Raw genomic sequence first — 26,007 nt, forward strand, 5'->3', positions numbered from 1 at the left:
GAGTGTCATGGTCTGGGGCTGCATGAGTGCTGCCGGCACTGGGGAGCTACAGTTCATTGAGAGAACCATGAATGAGCAGAGCATGATCCCATCCCTTTGGAGACTGGGCCGAAGGGCAGTATTCCAAACACACCTCCAAGACGACCACTGCCTTGCTAAAGAAGCTGACGGTAAAGGTGATGGACTAAACCCTATTGAGCATCTGTGGAGCATCCTCAAATGGAAGGTGGAGGAGCGCAAGGTCTCTAACATCCACCAGCTCTGTGATGTCATCATGGAGGAGTGGAAGAGGACTCCAGTGGCAAACTGTGAAGCTCTGGTGAACTCCATACCCAAGACGGTTAAGGCAGTGCTGGAAAATAATAATGGCCACACAAAATATTGACACTTTGGGCCCAATTTGGATGTTTTCACTTAGGGTTGTACTCACTTTTGTGGCCAGCGGTTTACACATTAATGGCTGTGTGTTGAGTTATTTTGAGGGGACAGCAAATTTACACTGCTACAATGTAAAATACAAGCTGTACACTCACTACAACAAAGTGTCATTTCTTTTTTCATTGATTTTATGGTGAAATGTGACCTGCACATTGTTTTTGTGACATTCTGGAGCGTGTGTGAAGCATTCCACTTTGAAACATTTGGCTTGCTTGCTCTCTTTAAGAATTCATAAACGTGCACTGTTGAATTTGCTTATGAACGCTGCGTGTTTGGGTGGGAGAACATGACTGTTTGTTAAAGTGAGCATGACAGAATGTGAACTCCAGTGGGACGCTGCTGGAGTCAAGCATTACATGTCTCCTCCTCCTTTCGTTATCAGCACCTCCTGCTCTCACATGCCTCCTCAAATTCCTTCATCCCCTTCAAAAAACACCCATCATGCTTTAACATCACAAACTGGCTCACTTTTCACATTCAAATCTGTTTACTCGTCTCAAGTGTTGTAATGCCTCCATCCTCAAGGCACGGCCTGAAATCTTCAGGAATTTGCGCCATTTTTCTTCCCAGATCACCGTCATCTGTTTTTTTCCCACTAAATACACACACACACACACACACACACACACACACACACACACACACACACACACACACACACACACACACACAGATCATCTCTAGGATAGAAGGCATGTCTGGGCCCCACTCGCTCCTATTGTTCTACTGCTCTAAAAGACATCAGGGAAAAGTGCTATAATACAGATTCTTGGAGTTAGTTAGTGCTGCTTGATAAGGCAAAATCACCATCTACTTCTCATAATAATGTTTAGGGACTTGAACCCCCATAATTACCAAGATAAACATCATGAAAGCAGCATAAAAGTAATACAGTACAACATACACAAGTCTTCTGAATGCATACGATAGCTTTGTATGAGGAACATTTTCCTGTGTTAAAAACAATAATTGTCATTGTGAAATATTATTACAATTTAAAAGAACTTTTCTATTAGAATATATTTTAAAAATGTAATTTATTCATGTGATGCAAAGCTGAATTTTCAGCATCATTACTCCAGTCTTCAGTGTCACATGATTCTTCAGAAATCATTATAATATGCTGATTTGCTGCTCAAGAAACATTTCTTATTATGATCAATGTTGCAAGCAGTTGTACCGTTTCATATTTTTGAGGAAACCATCTTTTTTTTTTCAGGATTCTTTGATGAACAGAGTTTAAAAGAACAGCACTTTTTAAATAGAAATATTTTGTAACATTATACATATCTTTACTGTCACTTTTGATCAATTTAATGCATCTATTTAATTGCTGAATAAAAACATAAATTTTCTTTAAAAAAAAAAAAAAATCATACTGATCTCACACTTTTCAACGCAAGTTTACCTTGTGAAATTAATAAATTATATGGAAATGGTTTTATCTGTTTTTGTCCATACAATTAAAGTCAATTGGGACCAAAACAACAGTTAGACTCATTGGTTTTCATCAAAATTCATCAAAATGTCCTCTTTTGTGTTAAACAGTTGTGTTATCACTTTAATCTCATGCCTATCTATATCAACCTGAAACATTCACACCACATATTATTTATTGTCCACGTGTGAGATCGAGGCTCGAGCTGGTCTGACATCAGTGAGCAGATGCGTTTTGGTGTTTGAGAATGTTGCAGAAAGGATGAAAAGGCTTTTCATGAAATACCTCTCTGATCAAATTAGCCTCGAGATTCAGGAGGCAGGCAGACTCAATTTCATTAAAGTCTTTGAGAGTTGAGCAGCTTGTGTGTGTGTGTGTGTGTGTGTGAGAGACGATGTTTGTAAGAAAAGCTCATTCATTACTGAATGATGGAGAGCATGATTTCTGTGCATTTGAATGATAGAGTTAATGGTCAGGTCAGATCTGATATAGAAAACACAGAATAACTCAAACTGTCAGCATGAGGAAAGCATCAGCCTACGATAACCAAAATCTAATTGTACATCACTTTATATGTCACAAATTCAAATTAAAAAATTCTTTCTATTTTAAATAATTTAATAATTATTGATTTTTAGATAATCCAGTCAGTTAAACATTAAAAGGCATTGTTCACTCCCCCTAAAAAATAAAAATTCTGTCATCATTTACTCGCCCTTGCCTAAGAGATTTCTGTCCCTCCATTAACAGTACATGCAACACGTCAGAAACGGAAGCTCAACCCTGCTTGCTTGACATGCGAGAACCAATGAGGTTCATTCTAGTGTGTTATGCGGCACATTTGAGCTTCCGCAAGAACAAATGAGATTTGTTCTCGTGCGTCAAGCAGGTTCGGTTGAGCTTCTGTTTATGTTCGCTGATCAATTATGTGTGAATAAAAGCCTGATTTCAATCTGTTCATCATATAAAGCGATTGTGTCTCTTCCGGAAATTTGCACTAAACCATTCGATTCATATGGATTAGTTTTACAACTTCTTTAAGAACTTTTTTAAGTGACAAAGTGGTTGTTGCATGTACTGTCAATATAGGGACAGAAATCTCCCAGACTTCACTGAAAATATCTTATCTACAAGAGGGTGAGTAATTGACACCAGGAGTTTGATTGACAGGCAATCTAACCAATCATAACGCCGAATCCGCCATTTTGTCCGACAAAGCAGTGCTTGAACTGAGGCGCTACAGCGATCTGTGAAGACACATTATAGAGCCACAAAATGGGATTTATTGTTTACATTTTTTTAAAAATACATTTCTTTGTTTCATATTAAAAGTAACCTGCTCTGTCCTTTCTGTCCATGTGTTGTCAGTGTCCTCTTTGCTCCGCAATGTATTTTTGAACATGATGTGTGGCGAGAGATCGGCACAGCTTGTCGGACATAGCAACAGTAACTAAAGGGGGCGGGTCTTTGTGAACGGTCATTTCATAATTTTTTTAGCCCTTTAATTCACAATAATCTCTTCTTTGTATTTCAAACTTGATGGACACAAGCCAAAAGATCAGTCAAAATGATATGTACATTAATAAATATATTATAAATATTAGATATTCAATATAATTCCAACTGAAATTAGAACAGTCTCTGAACTGTCTGTTTTATAATATATATGCACACCGATTCCCATTTCTAGAAAAACACAGTATATACGTCAAACTCCCTAGTGGGTTGACAATCAAACAAAGAGTCAGAAAGTGTAACAGAAACCAAGAGAAACAGATCCAGCCAGAAGACTCTTGATGGAACTCATTATGTCTCTTGTACACAAACGGCACAAATCGGCTCCCTCAAAGCAACTATTTCTCCCTTGTCTGCTTTGCTTTTTCCTCCTTTTTCATCTGCTTCATCCATTAGTTTCTGAAACAACAACTGTCTTTCAACTCTTTAATATCACACAGGATTCCTCAACTATTTCCCACAATCCCTTGTGCATGGCTCCCTCCCATGTCTTCCTGTCGGCAGTATCAGGGCATCTCTGATATAGATACGGTCCCCGTCAACTGCTGCCCTGTGCACATATATCATCCTACACCATTTGTACTACAGATATGAACGATTCCTCAATCATGTGATGGAGTAAGTTTTAAAAAAAAACCTGAAAACATGATATGGCTTAGCACAAATCACAAAGGCTATGATTTAATTAAATAAATATATGTGCTGCATGTTTCAGAGTGTTCTTTTATAAACAAGCAGCTCATGATCCAGTGTCTCAGAGCGGTTAAGTAATAAAAGAGTAAAATTACACATACATACATACATACATACATATATCTCTATATCTCTCTCTATATATATTTTAAATAATATAATTTGCTATATATTTTATTTTACGGTGAAAATTACAATGGTAAAATTATTATTTTCTTTAATATTTTTATTTAGTGAAAAAACGAGAATTATTATTTTTAGTCATATTTATGAATATAAAATCATAAATATTTGGTCAAATTATGCAGCCATACAAACAAGCGCAGCAAACCTGGTGCTTTGTTTTAAATAAAAATCACAATTCTTAGAAGAAAAATAAAATAAAAATAAATGTTTCTAAGCAATCTCAGACATGGTTTTTGCCAGCAGACAAAAGTGCTCACATCAACGCCTGCGCATTTGCAAACGGGTGAGCAACAGAAGAAATAACAACACACAGACTACAGCAGAGACCTTCATGTTTGAAGTTACTACTGACTCCAGCATTCCGTTCTGTAAGAGTCAGCAGTACTTCCCAAAATACACTATGAACTCACACTTAAATATATCGGACACAGTGTGAGCATGACTGTACTTAAGTTCTAGAGTTATAATAAATCTGCTCACATAGCTGTCCCCTTGTCCTGTCTGAGAGATTACGTTCAGAGCATTAGTGGGCCAGTAGGTAAACAGGAAGATCAAACCCAAAAGAGAAGCTCAAATCAATGGGGCTCTTTGACTCCTGGCCGAGCCATCGATTTATCCCACTAGACCACCTTGAGAATGTTTGTGTTATGTGTTTGTCAGCAAGAGTCAGACAGTGGAACAAAGAACAGAGGGGAAAACCGAATCTATGTCTTTGACACTGACAAATGACAAGATCATAAAGTCACCATTAGGTCCATGGAAATGTAATGTGTTTTCAAGTAGGAATAAGCTTTGGCAACTGTAATTCTCTTTTCATGCTAGTCTACCTTATGCAACATACAAACAGCACAAATTGAAAGAACAAGTAAATTTTACATCCTTTAGTCCCTTTTTGAGTTAAGGTGCAGTAACATTACAGAAATTTCTGACTTCCATTATCAATAGTGTAGAAATGTTTGAAGCACAGCTCACACGAAAGTCAAACCAAGCCACTTTCTGTTGTTCAAACCAGCAAATTTGTGTAGCCAACTTGATCCCGATTTGAAATCTGTGTGGGAAAATCCCTCAGGCGAAAATCCACAGATTCATAGTAAACTGACTCATTTTCGACTGTGAAAAATTGCTGAACAACAGTAAATGTGACCGTACCCTTAGTCTGGTGCTAAATATATGTTTCTAGGGCTTTAGTCTCGATAGGCTTTATATAAAAGTGCAGTCTACTCTGCATTAATGGAAAAGTCAACATTAATTTTACTAATTTTTCTTAATGATTTTGAAATCCTGAACAGACCGTCTTACTTTCAGGTCAATGGTAAAGTATGTAGTTCTGTGCCAGTAGTGACGATACTGCAAAATTTAAGAGTTAAGAGTTTCCAAACAGATTTTCCATGCATTTCAACCTTCCCTTCCATTATGACAGATCTCAAACAAACAATAACCTTCATACCGTTGTTCCTGCACATTAAACTAAGCATTTTAAGATCAAAAATAATCACAAACATCACCTTTAAATGTGGCATCACTGCTAGCACCAGCTAGGAAACTGCACATTCGGCAGGATTCCAGATGGTTAGCTGACTCACAGTGTGACTGACTTTCATGTCTCACTATATTTTTTTTGTCTTCCATACTGCCTATAGTCGGGGACAGCAGAAATACAAGCTGAAGGTCTTTGGCTATGAGGCGTGAAGCTATTAAAGTGTGCTGCTAGCTGTTCTGCGTAAAGATGCAAAGCTAGACACTGGCAGAATGACTCTGCTTCATGCATGGAATAAAGTTTGTCCTTTCTCCGAAACAGCAGGTATGCCAAATAACACTTCTAAAATTAAAAAATGTACATGAGACCAACCAAGCCAGGGCTTATTGGTTTAACACAGTGAAACGCTTGCAATCTCTTCGGCCATGTCTATATTCACAATACAACATTGTGTCAAGTACATTATTGCTTAATTAAAACATCTGATTCTTAATTTTAGTACTCACAGCTTTGGAGAAGCTAGCAGCACACTAGGGGGTTTGTATTTATTTGTCATATTACCTGTAATTAGTTCTTATTTTACTACTGACTGTTGTCTTGCATCCAATAAGACTTTTACTTTTATTACTTAGGCTGTATTAATTCTTTCTGTGACATAAAAAAAGTATTTTACGGAAATAAGTCGCACCTGACTACAAGTCTCACAGGGTCAAAACTGCATTGTGGGGAAAAAAACAAGTCAGTGTATAAGTCACTTTTTTACATTCAGAAACAATGTAAAACACCAGTAAATAAAAGAAAACTTTTAAAAAACATTATAAACACCATAAACATGTATTTTAGTTCCCTTCAATCCCCAATAAATTCTCTAAACTGGTATATAGGAAACATGCAATATAAATAAATATGGGCTTAAGTACCTCTAACATTCGGCACAAATCCATTTGTGAGCGTTTTGTACTTTTTTATGTGCTTGGTGTTAAATGCACTACATAAGTCGCTTTGTAATATAAGGGGCAGCATGCACACACAAATTTTTTTTATAATATAATATAATATAATATAATTATATATATATATATATATATATATATATATATATATATATATATATATATATATATATATATATATATATATATATATAAATAATATTATATTATTTATTTATTTATTTATTCCTATGTTATTTGAAAAACTAACCCTACCACTAGTGTCACTAGAAATTACACTCTTCAGAGTAGTCTTTTAGAAAATCCATCAACTAATCACTTGTAAAAATATGCAGTTTAACCCATCCTCATCCTCTCTCTCTGTCCCTTTTGGACAGAAACTTCTTTTCACTCCATCACACAAACACACACCAAAATAGCCCGTGCAGTAGATTATGATTGCACTGCAATTTTCGTCGTCAGCTCCCTCGTGAGGGTGTGCCACTGTCAAATATCTTCCTAAACACTGTAAGCATGTACAAACACATACACGCAGAAGACGTACATAAATTCTGTGTCCAAAAGCAGCGGTTTTAACACGATTCACTCCCCCTGTTCTGAACCAGCCCTCAATCCCTTTAAAGAGAAGACGAGAAAAAAGAAGAAAAAAAAAAAAAACAGGAAAAAAAAGAGAAGAGCAGAGCTGTTATGACTTCCAGCTGTGGGAACAACTGGCCCACGAGCAGGAAGTCCAAAGGAAATGCCTTCGTCACATCCCGGTCCTGCAATCCGAGCGGTCTTCAGAAAGAGGGAGAGTTCTCTCAACATTTTGTTTTATTTGTTCACTTGTATGGATGCATGTGTGTTTTAGGCACGTGTTTTTCATTAAATGGCTTACCTCATATCTTCCAATAAATCACATTCTGTCTGATGTTTAAGGTGCAGGCGGCCGAGCTGCTCCGTATGTGTGTTCTTCAATTCCTGTGTCACTTTTACCTGAAGAGCAGACGACATCATTAGAGGCGAGGAAGAGGATGGCACATGCCAGTTGCACACACACACACTGTCCCACATGAGCTCATTATTGTGTTTCCAGCTCCAGTCAACCGTATGTATACGCCAAAACGACAAATTCACAACCTTTCCAAACAACAAGAGAAAAATTCCTGCATTCAAACTCTAACAGAGCAAACTGACACATTTTTATGGTTGATTCTTTCTATAAAAACGTACACTCTAAAAAAATGCTGGGTTGTTTCAACCCAAATTTGGGTCAAATATGGACAAACCCAACCGCTGGGTTAAAAAATGCATTTAAAAATTTAATCCAATGGTTGGGTTTGTCCTTTTTTGTCCATTTGAAACAACCCAGCATTTTTTAGAGTGTATATAATCACGTATATAGTCACTCGCAGTCACAAGAGACTATTAAAGCTGAAGTGTGTCATTTTTTAAATGTTAAAACTCTTTCTCCTTTCCCAGTTTGATATGTTGCGACTCAAAACATGGCGTGAGATTGTGGGTGGGACAACCTGACCCGTGATGGTCAGGAAATAATTATTATTTCAATAGCGTGAATATAACACACTTCAGCTTTAAACTATTCTATATGCAAGTAATTATTGACTCCGGGCCATTGAATTATTAGAAAATACTACACACCCAAGGTGGTAATGCGGCCATGAAGCAAAGCGGTGTGCATTACACCTCAGGTGTGCATTATATTCTAATAATTCAACGGCCCGGAGTCAATTATTCCGCTTATACTATAGTTACCACACGGCAATGCTGTTCAGATGTTGTATTTCAAGACATTTGTCAGATTTTTGTCCTTAAAACACCCTTGTGTGTGGGACTAATTTCTTACGCATCTCATCCCAAGCCTCTTGCTAATTACAAAACATTGTTTCAGAACTAGTAATGAAGGCTTGAGTCTTGATAGCAGAATAATACTGTTGATACAGTTATTAACGCAGTTGAGAGAAAGAGAGAGAGAGTCTGTGCATCTCTCACGGCAGCAGTGTCTCTACTAATGACGAAACTATAAGTTTATCTACCTCAAGAACCTCACAGTTATTACCTCACTGGTGAGAAACATCATGTAGCTTTTAAGTTGCTAAACTATTTTACTGATTAAGTAGTCAGAGCAGGGCGGACAATACGTTTCTGTGCGAGTATGTGTCTGTATACAGTACGTGTGTGTGTGCGTTTAAATGAGAGAGCGTGAGAGAGTATGCGATTATAGAACAAAATTGCACACCTTAGAGCGTTCGTCAACTAATCAGATTCAAGCATTCAACAGCCCTGTAGTATAATACAATATATACTGCTCATTGTATAGATTAGACTGATATAGATATGGTACTATATTATTGTTCTTTATTAGTCTAAGCTTCAAGGTGAGCAATCACAGGCCTGATTTAAGCCTGATCAAGAACAGACAGACACATCACCTCTTTACAAAATATGTATTTTAGATGTATTGTAGAGGTACCATGGACTAACACTGTCTACACCGGATGCGATCGGACAGATAGAAGCGGTCTACACTGGACGTGACAAAGTGACCACTGCAAATCCATTTGTCCTTCCTATGAGAAGTATCGCAAGTGTTTTGAGCACGTCGTAAATAGAACGAGGCATCAATTTACTGTTGGGGATTTGTTGTGTCGTGTCGCGCCGCATCCAGTGTAGACAACATCACTGATTATAATGGGTAGTGCTGGATATCGTTCAAAAATTTTCAAAATCGATACCGATACCTTGACTTCAATATCAGTTCCTGAACGATACTTTTTCAGAAACTTTGTTTTTTTTTGGCATACTGTATCAAGGCCTGAATTTCATTTTGGAAAATATGGGGAATTCCCCCTTAGGTGACTCTTCTAGGGGGATTTTTTTTAATTTGAGGCCATGGGTTCTATTGTCTTTTGTCACGTCGCATTGTCCGGTGTAGACACGGTGTGACGATGATGCTTTATGTAAGATTTTTTAGCATACAGATGTTATTTAACACATTATTACATCCTCTGAAACACAACTCTCAGATTAATAAAAACTGTACCAAAATTAAAAACAGATATTTGCATTTTTCTACAGACATGGCCATATTGAAAGAAATGTATCACCATGAAGTTCAAATGCTTCCAAGGCCTTGAAATGTCTGAAGTATTTCCAAGTTATGTAATCTGGATAAGATTAAATGATTATAACAAAACAGTAAAGATGAATTACGGACTTTTATTATGAGAAAAATGTGTTATTTAGCATGACAGAGGAATTGTTTCCTGGCATGACACGTCCTAAGATTCCATATTTAATGACATCTGAAGACTTCAGAAACTATTACACAAAAATCTGCATCAGCACAGCATCAAAAACAGAGAAGCAAGTAATCAGCAGAACCACACAGAGAGGTTTAGAACATTAGTATACCATGGTACTGAATGAGTACACGTTCACGTACCATGGTATTCATGGTAAGTCACTTTTTTGCAAATTTTTTTCTTAAAAACAAAGGGGTGATGGGTGAGAGCGATACCATAAATGAACCATTTTGGAGTCCCCAAAGAACATTTCAGTAAACGGTTCTTAAAAGAATAATTTTTCTTAGTGTGAACTGAAGTACTTTTTAAAAATCTGAAGAACCTTTTTCCACAATAAAGAACATTTTGTGCAATGGAAAGGTTCTATGGATGTTAAAGATACTTCATAGAACCATAGATGCATTTACTTTAAAGGGTAAGTTCACCAAAAAATGAAAATTCTGTCATTAATTACTCAGCCTCATGTCGTCCCACACCCGTAAGACTTTTGTTCAGAACACAAATGAAGATCTTTTTGATTAAATTTTAGAGATTTCTGTCCCTCCATAGACTGCCTTTGGAACTGGAAACTTGATGTATTCAAAAAGTTCATGAAGGATCGGAAAACTAATCCATATGCATTGAGAGGTTTAGTCAAATTTTCTGAAGGGACTCAATCTTTTTTTATGATGAACATATTTAATTTAGGCATTTATAAACCTTGATCAGAGAACATAAACATAAACTCACCCGAACCTGAATGAAGTGTGAGAACAAACCTATTCCGGAAGGCTAAACGTGCCGCGTAACCAATGAGGTTAATTCTCGTGTCTTACAGAGAACGTTTGAGCTTCTGGAAGAGGTTTGTTCTCGCACGTCATTCAGGTTCGGTTGATCTTCATTTGTGTTCCGAAGATGAACGAAAGACTTACAGGTGTGGAACAACATGAGGGTGAGTAATGACAGAATTTTGATTTTGGGGTGAACTAACCCTTTAAGAGCCCTTTATTGAGGTTTGTCTAAAGGAAGGTCAACAGTAAAAGAAGCAGGTTTCATTTAAAGGGATAGTTCACCCAAAAATGAAAATTTTGTGAGGTCTGATCGTGCTCTGACAACGGCAGTGATGTCTACCACTCATTAAAGTATATGCACGAGACATCACTGCCATTGTCAGAGCGCGATCAGACATCACTAACCGAGTGCTGAACGCAGTTGGACATAGTGGTGTATTAGAGGTAAAAAATTATATAAATACTGTTCGGTTTCATGCACAAACCGATTGTTTCGTGTCTTAGGACATTAATGTGGCGTCATGAGCCACAGGGTTTAATTTGGATTTGTCTATGCATATTTTTTGGCTCTTATAAATTGTGTTACCATTCACTCGCATTATAAGACTGTCAGACGGCAATGGTTGGAGTTAAAAATCATCATTTGTGTTCTACTGAAGAAACAAAGTCACCTACATCTTGGATGCCCTGGGGGTAAGCAGATAAACATCAAATTTTCGTTTTTGGGTGAACTATCCCGTTAAGACCTTTAACTGCTCACATATGGATCTTTAAGTTGTGGATGGAATGATATGAAACACTTCATTTATGAAACAACATTGATTAAACTTGTAAATAGCTTTGTGTTGCCAAAACCTTCCGGAACTCTAAATTAATCATGATTACAGGAAATATGGCATTGATAGCATTTCTTTTTAAGTTAAATGCTCTTATAAAAATATCCCTTGCACATTGCCAAAAAACATACAAATATTACATAGAAATTTAATTGTCCTGAAGATTAGGTGACCAAATGTATAAGAAGTGGTCATCGAACACCCAACAAATGGCCATGGTCTTGGGTTCAATCATGTTGTGCTGTGTTAAATAAAACACATAAAAAGGTACCTGAGGTTCACAACCCAAATGCAACTACAAGGCAAAGAAAAACCCAACGGACCAGACCAATGAGCCCGGGCAGGTTGACTAATATCTGGGGAGAAACTGTTAATTACAACAGAAGTTCTCCACTTGGCAGGTGAGGAGATAATTGGTTCTATAACAACTCCCTAAAGGTTAGAGCCAATAAGGATGGAAAATAATACAGAACGCCCAGGTTTCCAACCCTGGCAGCATCAGCAAGACACAATGTTACAGGCTGCACCATAACACACAGTATGACAGCCGGCTGCACGGCTCTCATCACCACTTTGAGCTGTACAGGTGAAGCATTATTACTCCGAGATGGAGGAAACACTAACAACAGCATTTGCGTCAGAGGAAAGCAACAGTGCTTCAACAAAACAGCACATTTTCCAGGCATTTATTACAGTGGAGAGGCTGATCAGACCTTTATGGAAATATCCACAGATGTCAGACACAGACCAGATCAGATATTTGGTTTGAAAGAGACATTAGATAACATATTTACTGACTGTTAGGCACATTCACCTTTTAATTTTTCCTAAAACACACATTTATGCAAATCATATATAGTACTGTATCCTGTCTCCTGCATATCTGTAGAGCTAAACGTCATTTATTGTGCATTTAAATCAAAGCAAACATTACCAGCGTTACAACGACCAAAGATAACGAGTATTATACGCGTCTTTGTTTAGTATTTCCATTTTATAACATCATTTTGCGAAAATAACGGGGTTTTTAAGGGGTAAACCTGTGCTACATGCTATCAGCCTTTCTCCTCTTCACAAGACAAAGCAATAGCAAAAGTCAAACGTCACCTTTATGGCTTTTACGCTCTGATGCAATGCTTTGATGATTTTAATACATGAATGTGTGTGGAATGAGAGGAATACAATTTTTTTGCGAGGTAATTTCACATTCCTCCATACAGCCTGTGGGACATGAGTTTGAAACCCAACACCCCTGCTGTCACCTCTGTGAGAGACAGAAAAACATTTCTGTAGGACATATGCTCTTAAACTCATATTTCCACGATGTAAATGACACATTTAGCCGAGATGTGTAACCAAATGTCAGATTATAGGGTTGGAATACCAATAAGTGATCCGTCTATTTGACAAAAGCATGGTGACTGGGTTCAATCTGAGTAAAAACACACAAAACAAGACGACTCTCATGGCTGCATGGTTTAACCGTTATCTGAGAACAAACCAGCCCCTAAAACACGCATCTATCATCTCTGGTAAGATATCTGCTGAATTTCGGGATTATTTAACGTTACCACCGCTTCTGCTCTAAAAACAACAATAAAAACAGAACTGATCGAGAAAACTCTTGATACATCGTTTCCGTTACAAATAAAAACTGATACATTGTTTCAAAACAAACAGCGGCTGGAAACAAAGTTGAAACTTCGGGACAATGTAACAGTGTTGCAAATCACATTTAAAGAAAACACACTCACACACACACACACCACACATACACACACACACATTGTTCCAACGCTGGTTTCTTACCTTTCTTGGCGGAGGCTGCATGTTTAAACATTGGCACAAATGAAGTAAAATCCCAAAGAAATGATTCCCAGAGCGAACGGGGTTGATGATTAAGAAAAGGGTATCAGACTGGGATTCAGATCTGAATTCAGACGGCCATGATGAAGCAGGTCCAGTCGGGCAGACGCTCAACAAACACTGCGGATCAGGGGAGAAAGTAATGAAAGAGAGAATCTGCCTCCAAAGAGCAGGCTCGAACCGTAAAACCAGCCCAACAGCGCCCCGGACCGGACATACCGAACCCCGCTATACGAACCCCACTACGGGGAAGGCTTAGCTCATGAATATTAATTACGTAACGGGACGTTCGCTCACTAGGCGCTTCTGATTGGCCGCCGTTGGTACGTGGGCGATAGTCAGCTGGTTATTTAAATAATAATTGAGTTATTTGATTGGACAGTCCAAGAATCGAAAGGAGTTCATTAATATTCACAACCTAGGCCTTGGCCATAGTAAAGATAGTAAATTTCGCAATTCAAATGATTATTTATCCTCGGAATGAAAACATAACACATTTGATTTACTTCAGACAGAGGACAACATAGATCAATAGATAAAATAACTATAGAAAGACAAACAGTTCTGGATTTTCTAACACCTTTGTAGGACTGACATTGTAAAAACAAGGAAGAATAATAGCTATTGGCAACATATAAAATCATATAATCATTGGATGTTAGAACACAACATGGTGCGAATTATACAATGGTCAATGTTTTTTTTTTTTTTTTTGGGTGTATGTATATCAGTCCTTCACGGATTTCGCGGGACTTTTTTCTGATTTTTTTTTTCTGAAAATGACTGAATTTGCGGCGGCTTTTCTCAAAATTTGAGGCAATATCATCATTTTTTCATCAATATCATATCAACAGAAATCATCACCCCCAGTGGTGAAACATTGAAATTTCGAAATGTTTCAAAACACTAATGACGTAACGAAGCCTCATTTACTGAAATCACGTGACTTTAGCAGTTTGATACACGCTCCGAACTACTGATTTGAAACAAAAGATTTGTAAAGCTGCGAAGCTTAATGGAGCAGTGTTTTGGAATCGCCCATAACTAGATATTGTTGAATAAAGTCGTTATTTCGTTTTTTTTTGGCACATGAAAAGTATTCTCGTCTCTTCATAACATTAAGGTTGAACCATTGCAGTCACATGAACTGCTTTAAATATGTCTTTAGTAGCTTTCTAGGCATTTAAAGGGTTAGTTATCTTGCTTTCAATGGACGCCTCACTGAGCCATCGCATTTTATCAAAAATATCTTCATTTGTGTTCTGAAGATGAACAAAGGTCTTACAGGTGTTGAATGACATGAGGGTGAGTAATTAATGACAGAATTTTCAATTTTGGGTGAACTAACTCTTTAAGTTGTAAGGTGGCACCAGCCCCTGATTTGTCAGTGCTGTGAGAACTGACAGAAAAGCGCTGAGCTTGAGTTGAGATGCAGATAATAACCAATTAACTTTTATTTTATTATTATTAAATATTAAACATATATACTAGGGTGTTGAAATGGCTAATAAGCCAATAAGTGTTCCTCTGCAGCATCTACTACAATGGTAATTTATTCTTTTTTATTTCTTAATAAGTTTTTGATTTCCTACATCGTGAAACCTTTAGTTTTACAAATGGGGACAAACTATGAAGTATGAACAAATAATGTTTTGGACATCACATTAAAAGTAACATTCAAAATGGGCAATATTGAAAGCTTTGAAGTACTGGGAAAAGTTGTGTGAAGCACTTAAAAGCAGTCGAAAACATTAGACCGTTTCTGCCACAAGTTATTTCTGTTAGTGTCTCAATGATTCTCATGGTTTCCAGATTACACGTGCGCTGAGAAGAAACCGCTTGAATTCACCGCATGTAATTAATAACCTCGCTGTGAAATCTTGTGAGAAGCATTTAGGTTCAATTTTTCGCAGAATTCTCTGTTAAACCACAGATATCAGATCAAATATCAGATATCAGATCAAATATCAGTTTTATTCAAATTAGGATGATGGGTCTCTGGAGCAAAGCTAAATTGTAGACTACAAATATCTAATTTAACAAGAATTCAACCACAGGTGAGTTTAATTATTCATTACACAGGTGTCCAGCAGACAGTTAACTATAAAAGGGTGTTAAAACCCCTTCCCATTTCATGCTGTCAGCAATGGCACCACATGGAAGAGAAATGTCACAAAATAATTTCTTTACACCAGAAAGGTGAAGGCTACAAGAAGATCACCAAAGCTTTACTTATCAGTCAGAATACTATAGCAAATGTGGTACAAAAATTTAGAAAAGATGGAACTGCAACCATCTCACAGAGACGTCCAGGTCATCCACGGAAGTTAACACCTCGACAGGAGTGTCTTCTGATGAGAAGGGTTGAAGAAAATCGGCATGAAAGTTCACTGCAGTTATCTAAAGAAGTAGAAAGCCAAACTGGGGTGACTATTTCCCGTGACACAATATGGCGTACACTGCAGAGGAGTGAATGCATGGGTGCCGTCCATGAAAGAAGCCATTCCTAAAGCCCAGGCACAAAAAAGCCCACCTAGAGTTTGCCAGGGCCCGTGCTGACAAAGATGAAGACTACTGGGACTCTATACTCTGGAGTGATTAATGTTTTTGGAACGGATGGCTTCAAAACTGTATGGTGTCACAAAGGTGAGGAATACAAAGAAAAATGCATGGTGCCTACAGTGAAACATGGTGGTGGCAGTGTCCTTATGTGGGGCTGCATGAGTGCTGCTGGTGTCGGGGAGCTGCATTTCATTGATGGCATCATGAATTCACAGATGTACTGCTCTACACTAAAAGAGAGGATGCTTTCATCACCTTGTGCCCTTGGTCGTCGTGCACTTTTCCAACATGACAATGATCCTAAACACACATCTAAGGCCACTGTTGGATTTCTGAAGAAGAACAGGGTGAAAGTGATTCATTGGCTCCTGATCTGAACTCAATCGAACACATATGGCGAAGAGACAAGTTGAGAATCATCCAGCATCCGGTCTCTAAAAGAGGTCATTCTTGAAGAATGGAAAAAGATAGATGTTGCAAAATGTCGCCAACTTGTTCATTCCATGCCTAGAAGACTCGATGCTGTCATTAAAAATCATGGAGGCCATACAAAGTACTAGATGTAGTAGTTTTTGTTGTGGGGTATATACTCATTTTTGCATCACCCTAATTTGAGTAAAACTAAAAAATGTGTAATCTGAGTTATATTATTAACCTTACTTTCATGTTATAAATTAAACAGATGTTATATTAAACTCAGTCTTGTAAATATTTTGGAAATAGTTTTTGTGTTCATTGAGATATTGTTTAAAATGTTACTTTTCAAAGGGGATGTACTCATTTACGCTGAGCAGCACTGTATATACATCCCCTTTGAAAAGTAACATATATATATATATATATATATATATATATATATATATATATATATATATGTACACACACACACACACATTTATATTAATGAGAGCTGGATAAACTAGGTAGGCTACTAATTTAATAATGTCAACTAGTTGATATTTATTTATATTGATGTGTAAGAGGCTTGCCCCTAAATTGATTATCCAGTGCATTTTTTTTTTTACTTTATGAATAACTTTATATAACAGATATTTCAAAAATAAAATCAATAGAAAAAAACTTGATGATGGGATACTTTTAAATATTAAATTAAAACCGTCAGTAGGTGGTGGTAAATCACAGTCTCACTGATCGAGTCATTCATTCATTCATTCATTCATTCATACGAAGCAACTGTACTTATGAATGAATCATTAAATGAATGACTCTCACGATTCGTTCAAAGCTGCAGAATTGTTCACGAAACACTGATGTGTGCTGTTAATAACAAATAATCGCTAAATTGTAATTTAGACGTACATTTTCTGTAAAGTTGCTTTGAAAAGAAAAAATATTGTGAAACGATTTTGTAAAAGATCTGTTAGTTAATATCCTTAAGTCAATCATCATTATCTCTCAATCACATAGCCTACTGCTGTCCTGTTTCCTCTTTTCCTCATCTTCTTGCTTTCTTTTTCGCTTCTGCCTACCAGACGGATATGTCCTCTTCATGTTTAATAAATGGAATTAGGCATTTAATGCAAGTAAGCGCTGCGCCACTTTGAAAGCGGGCCGCGGCGGCAAACAAGAGAGGGGGATGCAGAGATGTCACGTGTTATATTGATATTTACATTTCTGATGTGATCAGCCCTCAGGGGCCCCCTCAAAATGCGGGGCCCCAGGCAATTGACTGCCTTGCCTGCCCTATTGCTACGCCTCTGTATATATGCCTTTTCATATATATGTGGAATGTTCATATATATGTCATATGTTGAAAATGGTAGTATACAATCTGCTGATTAGCCTATATTCTCTTCAGAGTAGATTCCTCTATACACGTTTTAGGTCAGTTAGCAGCTACATTTGATATGACTGTAGATCCGTTTGTCTGCTAAAAGAGCACAGTAAAGTTAGTTTTAGGTTTGATATTCGCTGCATATTCATCTAGGCTGCTAAAGGGACCAGTTCAAATATGTCAAATTATTCAGTGCACAATTATTTTTAGAAAAAAAAATTACGGTAACACTTTATTTTACAGAGTCATTGTTACATATGTTACATGTATTTACTGTAGTAATAACTAGAAATTATGCATAATTATGTGCAATTAAACCAAAACCCTCATCCTAACCCTAACCCTATAGTAAGTACATGTAGTTCATTGTCATTACTCAGAAATTAAATGCATAATTACACTGTAATACTAACACCATAAAATAAAGTGTAACCAAAATTACTTTAAGTCACCTGGGTTTTTCCGTGTCCAAAGCTTGCAGTACATTCCTAGTGACCAGACCCACAGGTGAATAATGCAAAATCTCACCTGTAGTAAGTCAGTCTGGCCACTAGGAACGTACAATCACTGGAACATGAAAAAACACAGATGAATTAGGCCTACAGAAGGTCCCTTCAGACTTGTCTCTCTGCCGCCTGCTCATAGAGACCAATTTATTATAAAGCACATTTGAGGAAAATAGGGTTGTTATAGCTTGTTGTCTAGGTTACTATGATTGGAAGTAGCTGCATTTGTGTTTTAACAACATTTAACTCACAAGTTATTGATCCGAATCTGTGAATATATTGCCAACTTTACTGAACTCCTTGACTTAAGCACTGACTGCATTTCTTTATATTTGAGTCCAACAAGTTTAAACTCTATGAGCTGCGCATTATTTGTGTGCATTATTAATGTATGTTACTAACTGAAACACTACTGCTAGCCAGCGGGACATTAAAGAGGAAGTGTTTGTCCGAGCTCACAGCAAGGGTACTATAATATCTTTGCAAGGGAAAGCAAATATCTTTGCGAGGGAATGCAAAAGTTTTGCGAGGGAATGCAAATATCTGTGTGAGGGACGCAAAAATTTTGTGAGGGAACGCAAAGTTTCTCGGGGGAACGCAAAAGATTTGAATTTTTTTCTTCCTCCCATCCCAAATTTTTTCCACCACCACATCCCTTCAGGGGCTCCGAATCTCTTGCTTGCATCTTTTCTGCATTTTGTTGTTTATGATGATAAATGAGAATTTGTGTGAATGCGATTCAGAATACAGTCAGTGCAGCGCATGCAACCCTCATAATACCGGCATTTGCGTGGTGACTAATCACAACGCCTCTGATTGGACGTTGTATTCCTAAACTCAATAAAAACGTGTGTGATTGTTTATAATGCTCAACACTGCAAACTACACACGTAAAAGAAAACGACTATAAATATGATATAACAAACAAATCTACTTTAAATACAATGCCGCAATTTTCATATTTATAGGCAATGTTTCATATTACGAGTTACACTACTTTCTTTGACCCCTCCAACATCTTATTTTGCTGTCCTTTAGGGGGATCAAACCTTCATTAGGGGGGTCAGCCCCCCCCCCCCCCCCCCCAACCCTGCAACACAATCATGCATAACAAGATCTAAGTAACTCCTAAAATGGAGTTGTTTTAAACAAACAGTGAGTTTATTCTTTTTCCACAATGTAAATCTCTCTGAATATGCTGGGGCTAGTTGTCACAATGTAAGAAAGTAATTAAAGAGACAGTATTCCTTTCAAAGAGCAGTCAAAACTACTCCATCGTTATAATGACCATTTTCTATATGCTATAATAATAGTAAAGTGATGAAAACTGATTTATGGGAATGATGTAGTGATCAAAACATGTGACACAAATAAAAACTCTCTTTTAGTTTCTTTGTCTACATTCCAGCTCTGCTCACTTTGGACATTTATCAAATTTTTTAAAATGTAAATTTAAAAAAAGAAATGAAATTCATATGTGATCCAAATTCACCTGAAAGCATTACATTTTTAGTTTTTTTAAGATCATGGGAAACATAAATTCAGTCAAGTGTGCCCAAACAATTGTTGTACGTGCAGAGACTGACCACATAAAGTTTAGCTCAGGTTCATAACTCTTCTGACTAAGGGTAATAATTAATACAGTTTTGTGAGGCAAGTAAGACAGAAATCGAACACCTTGCCGTTTGTTCTTTCGTTTGAGTCCCAGAAGAATGCTGACGGACCTCATGCAAATCCAATGAAGCTTGTTTTATCCTTGCATTGGAACTGTGAAGGTCTCATAAATTAATTCAACCTGAGAGGAACAAAGGAACAGGTCAGTACAAAGCTTTGCTGTTTTTGTGGTTTTGCATTCATTTCATTTATTCAGCTTAGGTTTTGTCAGTGGGCAGAATATATATATTTTTTTGGTGTATTTGCACTTTAAAGTGGTTATTCAGGAACAACAATATGTGGTGACATCTAAACAAAATGACTGTATGAAGCCAGATTGCATAACATAACATATATTAGAAGAACATAACATTAAAAAGTGCTATTTAAAATAGAACTATCAAGAGCACAAAACTAAGGAACTCCTTTTCAAAGAAAGTTCCCTGCACAAATTAATTTCCAGTTTCTTTCGGGCCGTGTGAAATTCTCTTCACTGTACTGTTGGCTAAGACGTTAATTATTGATCATTAGCATACGCCTTTCTCCTTTGCCAAACTCTGCAGGGTTCTTGCCAAGGGCACTATTCTGAAACACGTCTTCATACAAAACATGGTAGTTTTTCAGTAGTTAGTGCAGATACATCCAGTAATAAGTTTATTAGATGAAAATTTCACACCCAAAATTCAAATTTTGTCCTAATTTTCCCACCTTCAATTCATTCCAAAACTGTACAATTATCTTTCTTCTACAAAACACAAAAGAAGTAGATGTTAGGCAGTATGTTCATGTTCTCTTTTGCATAAACCAATATTAGACATCACAGACATGGGGAAAAATGCTTTTTCAAGAGATTTGAAAAGCAAAAAAACAAAAAACAAAACAAACAAACAAAAAAAATTATAACTCTGATATGAAATTAGTAAAACAGGGCCTTGGAATTTTTACAAACCTCAGCTTCCATAGCTCCCTCAATTCGGTTATGTTATGTCAGGCTTTCTGAATGATTGACATATTATTGGCTGACGCTGTGGCCTATAAGAGCAGGCTGAGGCATGTAAACACACCCACAATGGAGAAATGCAGAATAAACAGACAGAGGTAAAACAGGTCTATGTGCATGCAAACAGAAAGGAGACAACTGTTAGTTACATTCCTAAAGGATCCAGTGAAAGTATGTATGTGAGTTACTTTCAGTTGTTTTCTTTCTTTTAATTTTGCATGTCTGTGATGTAAATGAGGATTTAACATCAGTATACAGTATAATGTATTACTACTTAGTTTTTATTGAGCTTGCACTGTGAAAAGATTGTTAAAACAATAGTTTAACATCAAACTCATTGCAAAGGGGGAACAACTAAAACACTAAATTATGCAACTGTAAATCTGTCAAAATGTCTAATGTCTAAGATGTTTCAATAATTTGAGTCATATGATATTTGATGCAGATAAAATCTACAACAAATACTGGAGGAAGTTCTAAGTAAATGCTTAGGGAGTTTTGAGCTACTTTCTGGCTTAATTCCCTTAACTGATCGATATGTGTTAGTCTCTGACATTAATGAGAGCACTATAAGGGGTGTGTGATTACCAGAACAACTGTTTAGTGCTCCTTTAAAGCTCATTTTCTGCCTTGGGCATTGAAAAACAGAAGGAAAATACTTGGAAACGTTCTGAAAACAACAAAGTTTGTTGAAAAACTTGTATGCTGATGTATGCAAGCTAATGCATGTTGATCTTTTACAAAATATCTGTCAAAATTGGAACATTTGTGATGAAAATTAAAATGTATGTATTTGAATTATATATAAAATATGTTAAAAAGTTTTAACATGAATGAATAAACTTAATGTTATCCATATTTGTCAATCATACATAAAATGCACTGTTATCTGTTCAGATAACATAACATAAGAGTTTCTGTTGATTAATCCAATTGCCTTCATTGTATTGACTCAATTTTTTTTTATTTCAACTCAAAATTTAGTTATGCTATTATAGAAATCTTGTTTTTTACCCCTAAGAAACAAGATTTCTGTAATAGCACTACTAAACAAAATGTGTACACAATAACCAGGTTTATGTTTTTATCATCAATAAATCCAATTTGTTTCAGTCTTATAAATTTTAATTGAATAGCACAGCTTCATACTTTTTAAATGAATATATTTCATTGTTTTCACAATGAACAGATTTATGCTACTTCTAAGCAATTTGAATACATACAAATATGATTAAAAATTGAATATTGATTACTGAAAATATGATTATTTAAAGATCTTGACCAAAAATGTATGCACCTCTTGATGGAAATAAATGTTGTGATGTTATTTCCATTAAGAGGTGCATCAATTTTTGGTCAAGATCTTGTATTGACAATGCAAGAGTCGAGCACTCTGTAAAATCTCCTCCAGCACATCCCAAAGACTTTCAATGAATTTAAGGTCTAGACTCAAGATGTGCCAATTCATGTGTGAAAATGATTCTTCATGCTCTCACACAACCATTCTTGAGCCTGATGAATCTTGACATTGTCATCCTAGAATATGGCCATGATGTGTTCCTACATGACTGTTTAAAGAGTTAGTTCACCCAAAAATGAAAATAATGTCATTTATTACTCACCCTCATGCCGTTCCACACCCGTAAGACCTTTGTTCATCTTCGGAACACAAATTAAGACATTTTTGTTGAAATCCGATGGCTCAGTGAGGCCTGCATAGACAGCAATGACATTTCCTCTCTCAAGATTCATAACGCTCCGAAGCTTCATGAAGAGCGATCATAGCGATTCATCATAGAAGAACTGTTGCCAAACATACACCATGCTAGAAACAATTATTTTATCCACAAAAAGTCATCTTGATCTTGACATTTAAACGTTTTTGAATGTAACTCTACACCTTTGCCTCATTTAGTATATGCGGTTCTATGAATCCACTCATTGACAATCACATAGTGATGTGATTGGTTACAAGGTAACTTTTAAAAACTTGATTTAATCCAAACAGCAACTTTTTTTCAGTATGGTATATTTTATGGTAATTTCTTAATTTTTAATATTTGGTCTATAATCTTGAATCTCATTTCTCATTGCTTAGATCTGATTGATTTCATTGTCTTTTTCTCTGACAGATCTAGATCAGGATGGCAACATTTAACAACACTGGCACAATCAATGGCAGCAATCAGTATCGCTGTGTTTTAAATGAGAACTTCAAGTACATTCTCCTCCCGGTGAGTTACACTCTGGTGTTTGTGGTCGGCCTGGGATTGAACATCACCGCCATGTACGTCATCTTGTTTCGAACCAAACACTGGAAGCCCAGCACCATCTACATGATCAACCTCAACGTCTGTGACACTCTTTACATCCTCACCCTTCCGTTTCTGATCTACTATTACGCTGATGAGAACGACTGGCCGTTTGGCGAGCCGATGTGTAAACTGATTCGCTTTCTCTTCTACACGAACCTCTACGGAAGCATCCTCTTCCTCAGCTGCATCAGCCTACACCGATTTCTAGGTGTCTGCCATCCTGTGCGCTCTTTGTCTTGGATGAACGGCCGTCGTGCTCGTTTGGTCTCTGCGGGCATATGGACAACAATGCTGATCTTTCAGGCGCCGATCCTTCATTTCTCCAGGATGAAAGATAATGGTGGCATACGGGTTTGCTACGACACCACCAGCAAGGAGCTCTTCAATGACTTTCTGGTCTACAGCTCGGTGGTGATGTTCCTGCTCTTTGTCCTACCGTTTGGGGTGGTGCTGGTCTGCAATGGGCTGATGGTGAGGAAACTTCAGGAACCTGGTGTTGGTGAAGGACCAATGTCACAACGCTTTAAGCAGAAGTCAGTGAAGATGATCATTATTGTACTTCTGGCTTTTATGTTGTGCTTCTTGCCTTTCCACATGAACCGCAGTATATACTACACCTTCCGCTACCTGGACAAACAGGTGAGCTGCTCGATGCTGGACTACGCCAACATTGCCTACAAGGTCACGCGACCTCTAGCCAGCTTAAACAGCTGCATCGACCCCATCCTCTACTTCATGGCAGGACAGGGCTTCAGAAGAAGCATGAAGAGCAAGAAAGCTAAAGCAAGATCTGAAAATATGAAATCGCCATCAACCTCTTTATAATGTGCTTGAGCAAAAATAAAATATCTTAGACTACTAGAAGATTCTTGGGGCAGCCATGACAGGGCCTTACTTGGGGAAATGAAATTTGACGAATGGCAGTCATCAATGTTGATGTAATTAAAGGGTTAGTTCACCCAAAAATGAAAATTATGTCATTAAGTACTCACCCTCATGTCGGTCCAAACCTGTAAGACCTTCATTCGTCTTCAGAACACAAATTAAGATATTTTTGATGAAATCTGAGATCTTTCTGACCTCTGATAGACTGCAACATTATTACCACTTTCAAGTCCCAGAAAGGTAGTAAAGACATTCGGTGTGTTCCAAACGGGAAAGAGTGAAAACAATCATGGCCGCCATATTGAAGGGTCATTCCAAACCGAAGTGCTCAAAACTGGCCACTTCAAAGGGCTCTTCGGAATGAAGGATTTCAAAGGGTACAACTGATAGACACTTCGGGCCCCCATGATCCTTTGCACAGAGAAGTTGTTTGATGTCACAGAATAGGCTTGGAGTTCGATTTTACCTAGAAATGCATAAATAGTATTTTTCTATACCACTTTAATATTTATACGAGTTAGATTTGGTACATTATTATTGTCAAAATGACATTGTACTTCAACAAAAATGCTTTACAGCTACCTTTGTCAGTCAATTCAAATGTTTAAAATTCATAGATACAATATACATTACATTTAACGTAAAAGACCGGCAGTAGTTTATAATGTTACTACAGTAAATGAATGCATGTGACAATGACACTGTACACGTGAGCAGCACGACGCATGCATGTGATGCTGACGCAGGAGACTGACATGGAAGAGAAGAAATTGTTGAATAATGTCTTTTTTTTTTTTTTTGAGCACAAAAAGTATTCTTGTCGCTTCATAACATTAAGGTTGAATCACTGTAGTCACATGGTCTATTTTAACAATGTCTTTACTACCTTTCTGGGCCTTGAAAATGGTAATAACGTTGCAGTCTATTGGAGGCCAGAATGCTCACGGATTTCAACAAAAATATCTTAATTTGTGTTCCAAACATGAATGAAGGTCTTACGGGTTTGAAACGACATGAGGGTGAGTAATGACAGAATTTTTATTTTCGGGTGAACTAACCCTTTAAAGACTCCATTTGTAGTCTCTGAAATAGAAACAAAAAATAAAACTCAAAAAAGGAGTGGTCACAATGGCGCAATTTCAGAAACATTTTGTGAGCAAAGCATCCATTTTCAACAGTATAGAGATGTATAAAGCACAGCTCACACAGAAGTCAAAACATGCATTTGTTTTTTTGGTCAACGCGGTTAGCATGACGAAACGGAACACGAACGAAATCTGCATGTGATACAAAACTGCCGATTATGTGAATTCCTTATTGGATTTCGACCTAGAAATTTGGCTGGGCGATGGTAAATGTGACCGCAGCTTAATAAGGAACTCTTTGGTGTTGTATAAATAGAAGGTCCCTGTGACCCTTCCATATAGAATGTGAAGGACCATATCGCTATATATATCTGCACTTTGACCAGAGAATGTGCCGCGTTCTATTCATGCTGCATAATTGCCGCACTGGTGGTGAAGGAAAATTCTGCTTCTGTTAAGAAACCTTACAAAGTCCCTGAAGATCCCAGGGAAAAAAATAGTCTAATGTAGTAGTCATTAAGTTATGAAAAGAGGTGTGTTGTGAAAGGCATTTCCTCTAACTGACTATAGACTTGTGTTCAGTTCCAGGATGAGTAAAATCAGAGAGAGCTGTCTTTATATGCCTTAAGTGTGGGTGAGGGAGCGAAGTGAAGTGAAGTGAAGTGAAGAGAGGTTTGTTTTTGTAAACCAAACCTGAAACTAAAACTATTAAAAATTGTAATAGTTAAT

General features: G+C 37.1%; 2 protein-coding genes across 5 annotated transcripts in view; one reads left to right on the plus strand and one right to left on the minus strand.

Moving 5' to 3' along the window:
- Window positions 1-13,631, minus strand: part of LOC137023183 (F-BAR and double SH3 domains protein 2) — a 109,157-nt gene extending 95,526 nt beyond the window's left edge. Inside the window, exons 1-2 of one of the 4 annotated variants that reach the window (XM_067389916.1) lie at window positions 13,421-13,631; window positions 7,578-7,675 (exon numbers count right to left, since the gene is read on the minus strand). In XM_067389916.1, coding sequence (XP_067246017.1) covers window positions 7,578-7,675; window positions 13,421-13,441 — 119 coding nt within the window. In that variant the 5' untranslated portion in view covers window positions 13,442-13,631. Of the gene's footprint in view, window positions 1-7,577; window positions 7,676-13,420 lie in introns of those variants that run through there. The other 3 variants (XM_067389918.1, XM_067389914.1, XM_067389917.1) reach the window with 3 other exon arrangements.
- A 6,416-nt stretch (window positions 13,632-20,047) lies between these two features.
- On the plus strand, window positions 20,048-24,290 carry LOC137022712 (P2Y purinoceptor 2-like). The gene is made up of 2 exons (XM_067389157.1): window positions 20,048-20,156; window positions 23,126-24,290. The coding sequence occupies exon 2, from the start codon at window positions 23,138-23,140 to the stop codon at window positions 24,131-24,133; it is 996 nt and encodes a 331-aa protein (XP_067245258.1). The 5' UTR covers window positions 20,048-20,156; window positions 23,126-23,137; the 3' UTR covers window positions 24,134-24,290.
- The last annotated feature ends 1,717 nt before the right edge of the window (window positions 24,291-26,007 follow it).

Source organism: Chanodichthys erythropterus, chromosome 7 (genome assembly GCF_024489055.1).
Source record: "Chanodichthys erythropterus isolate Z2021 chromosome 7, ASM2448905v1, whole genome shotgun sequence".
NCBI lineage: Eukaryota > Metazoa > Chordata > Actinopteri > Cypriniformes > Xenocyprididae > Chanodichthys > Chanodichthys erythropterus.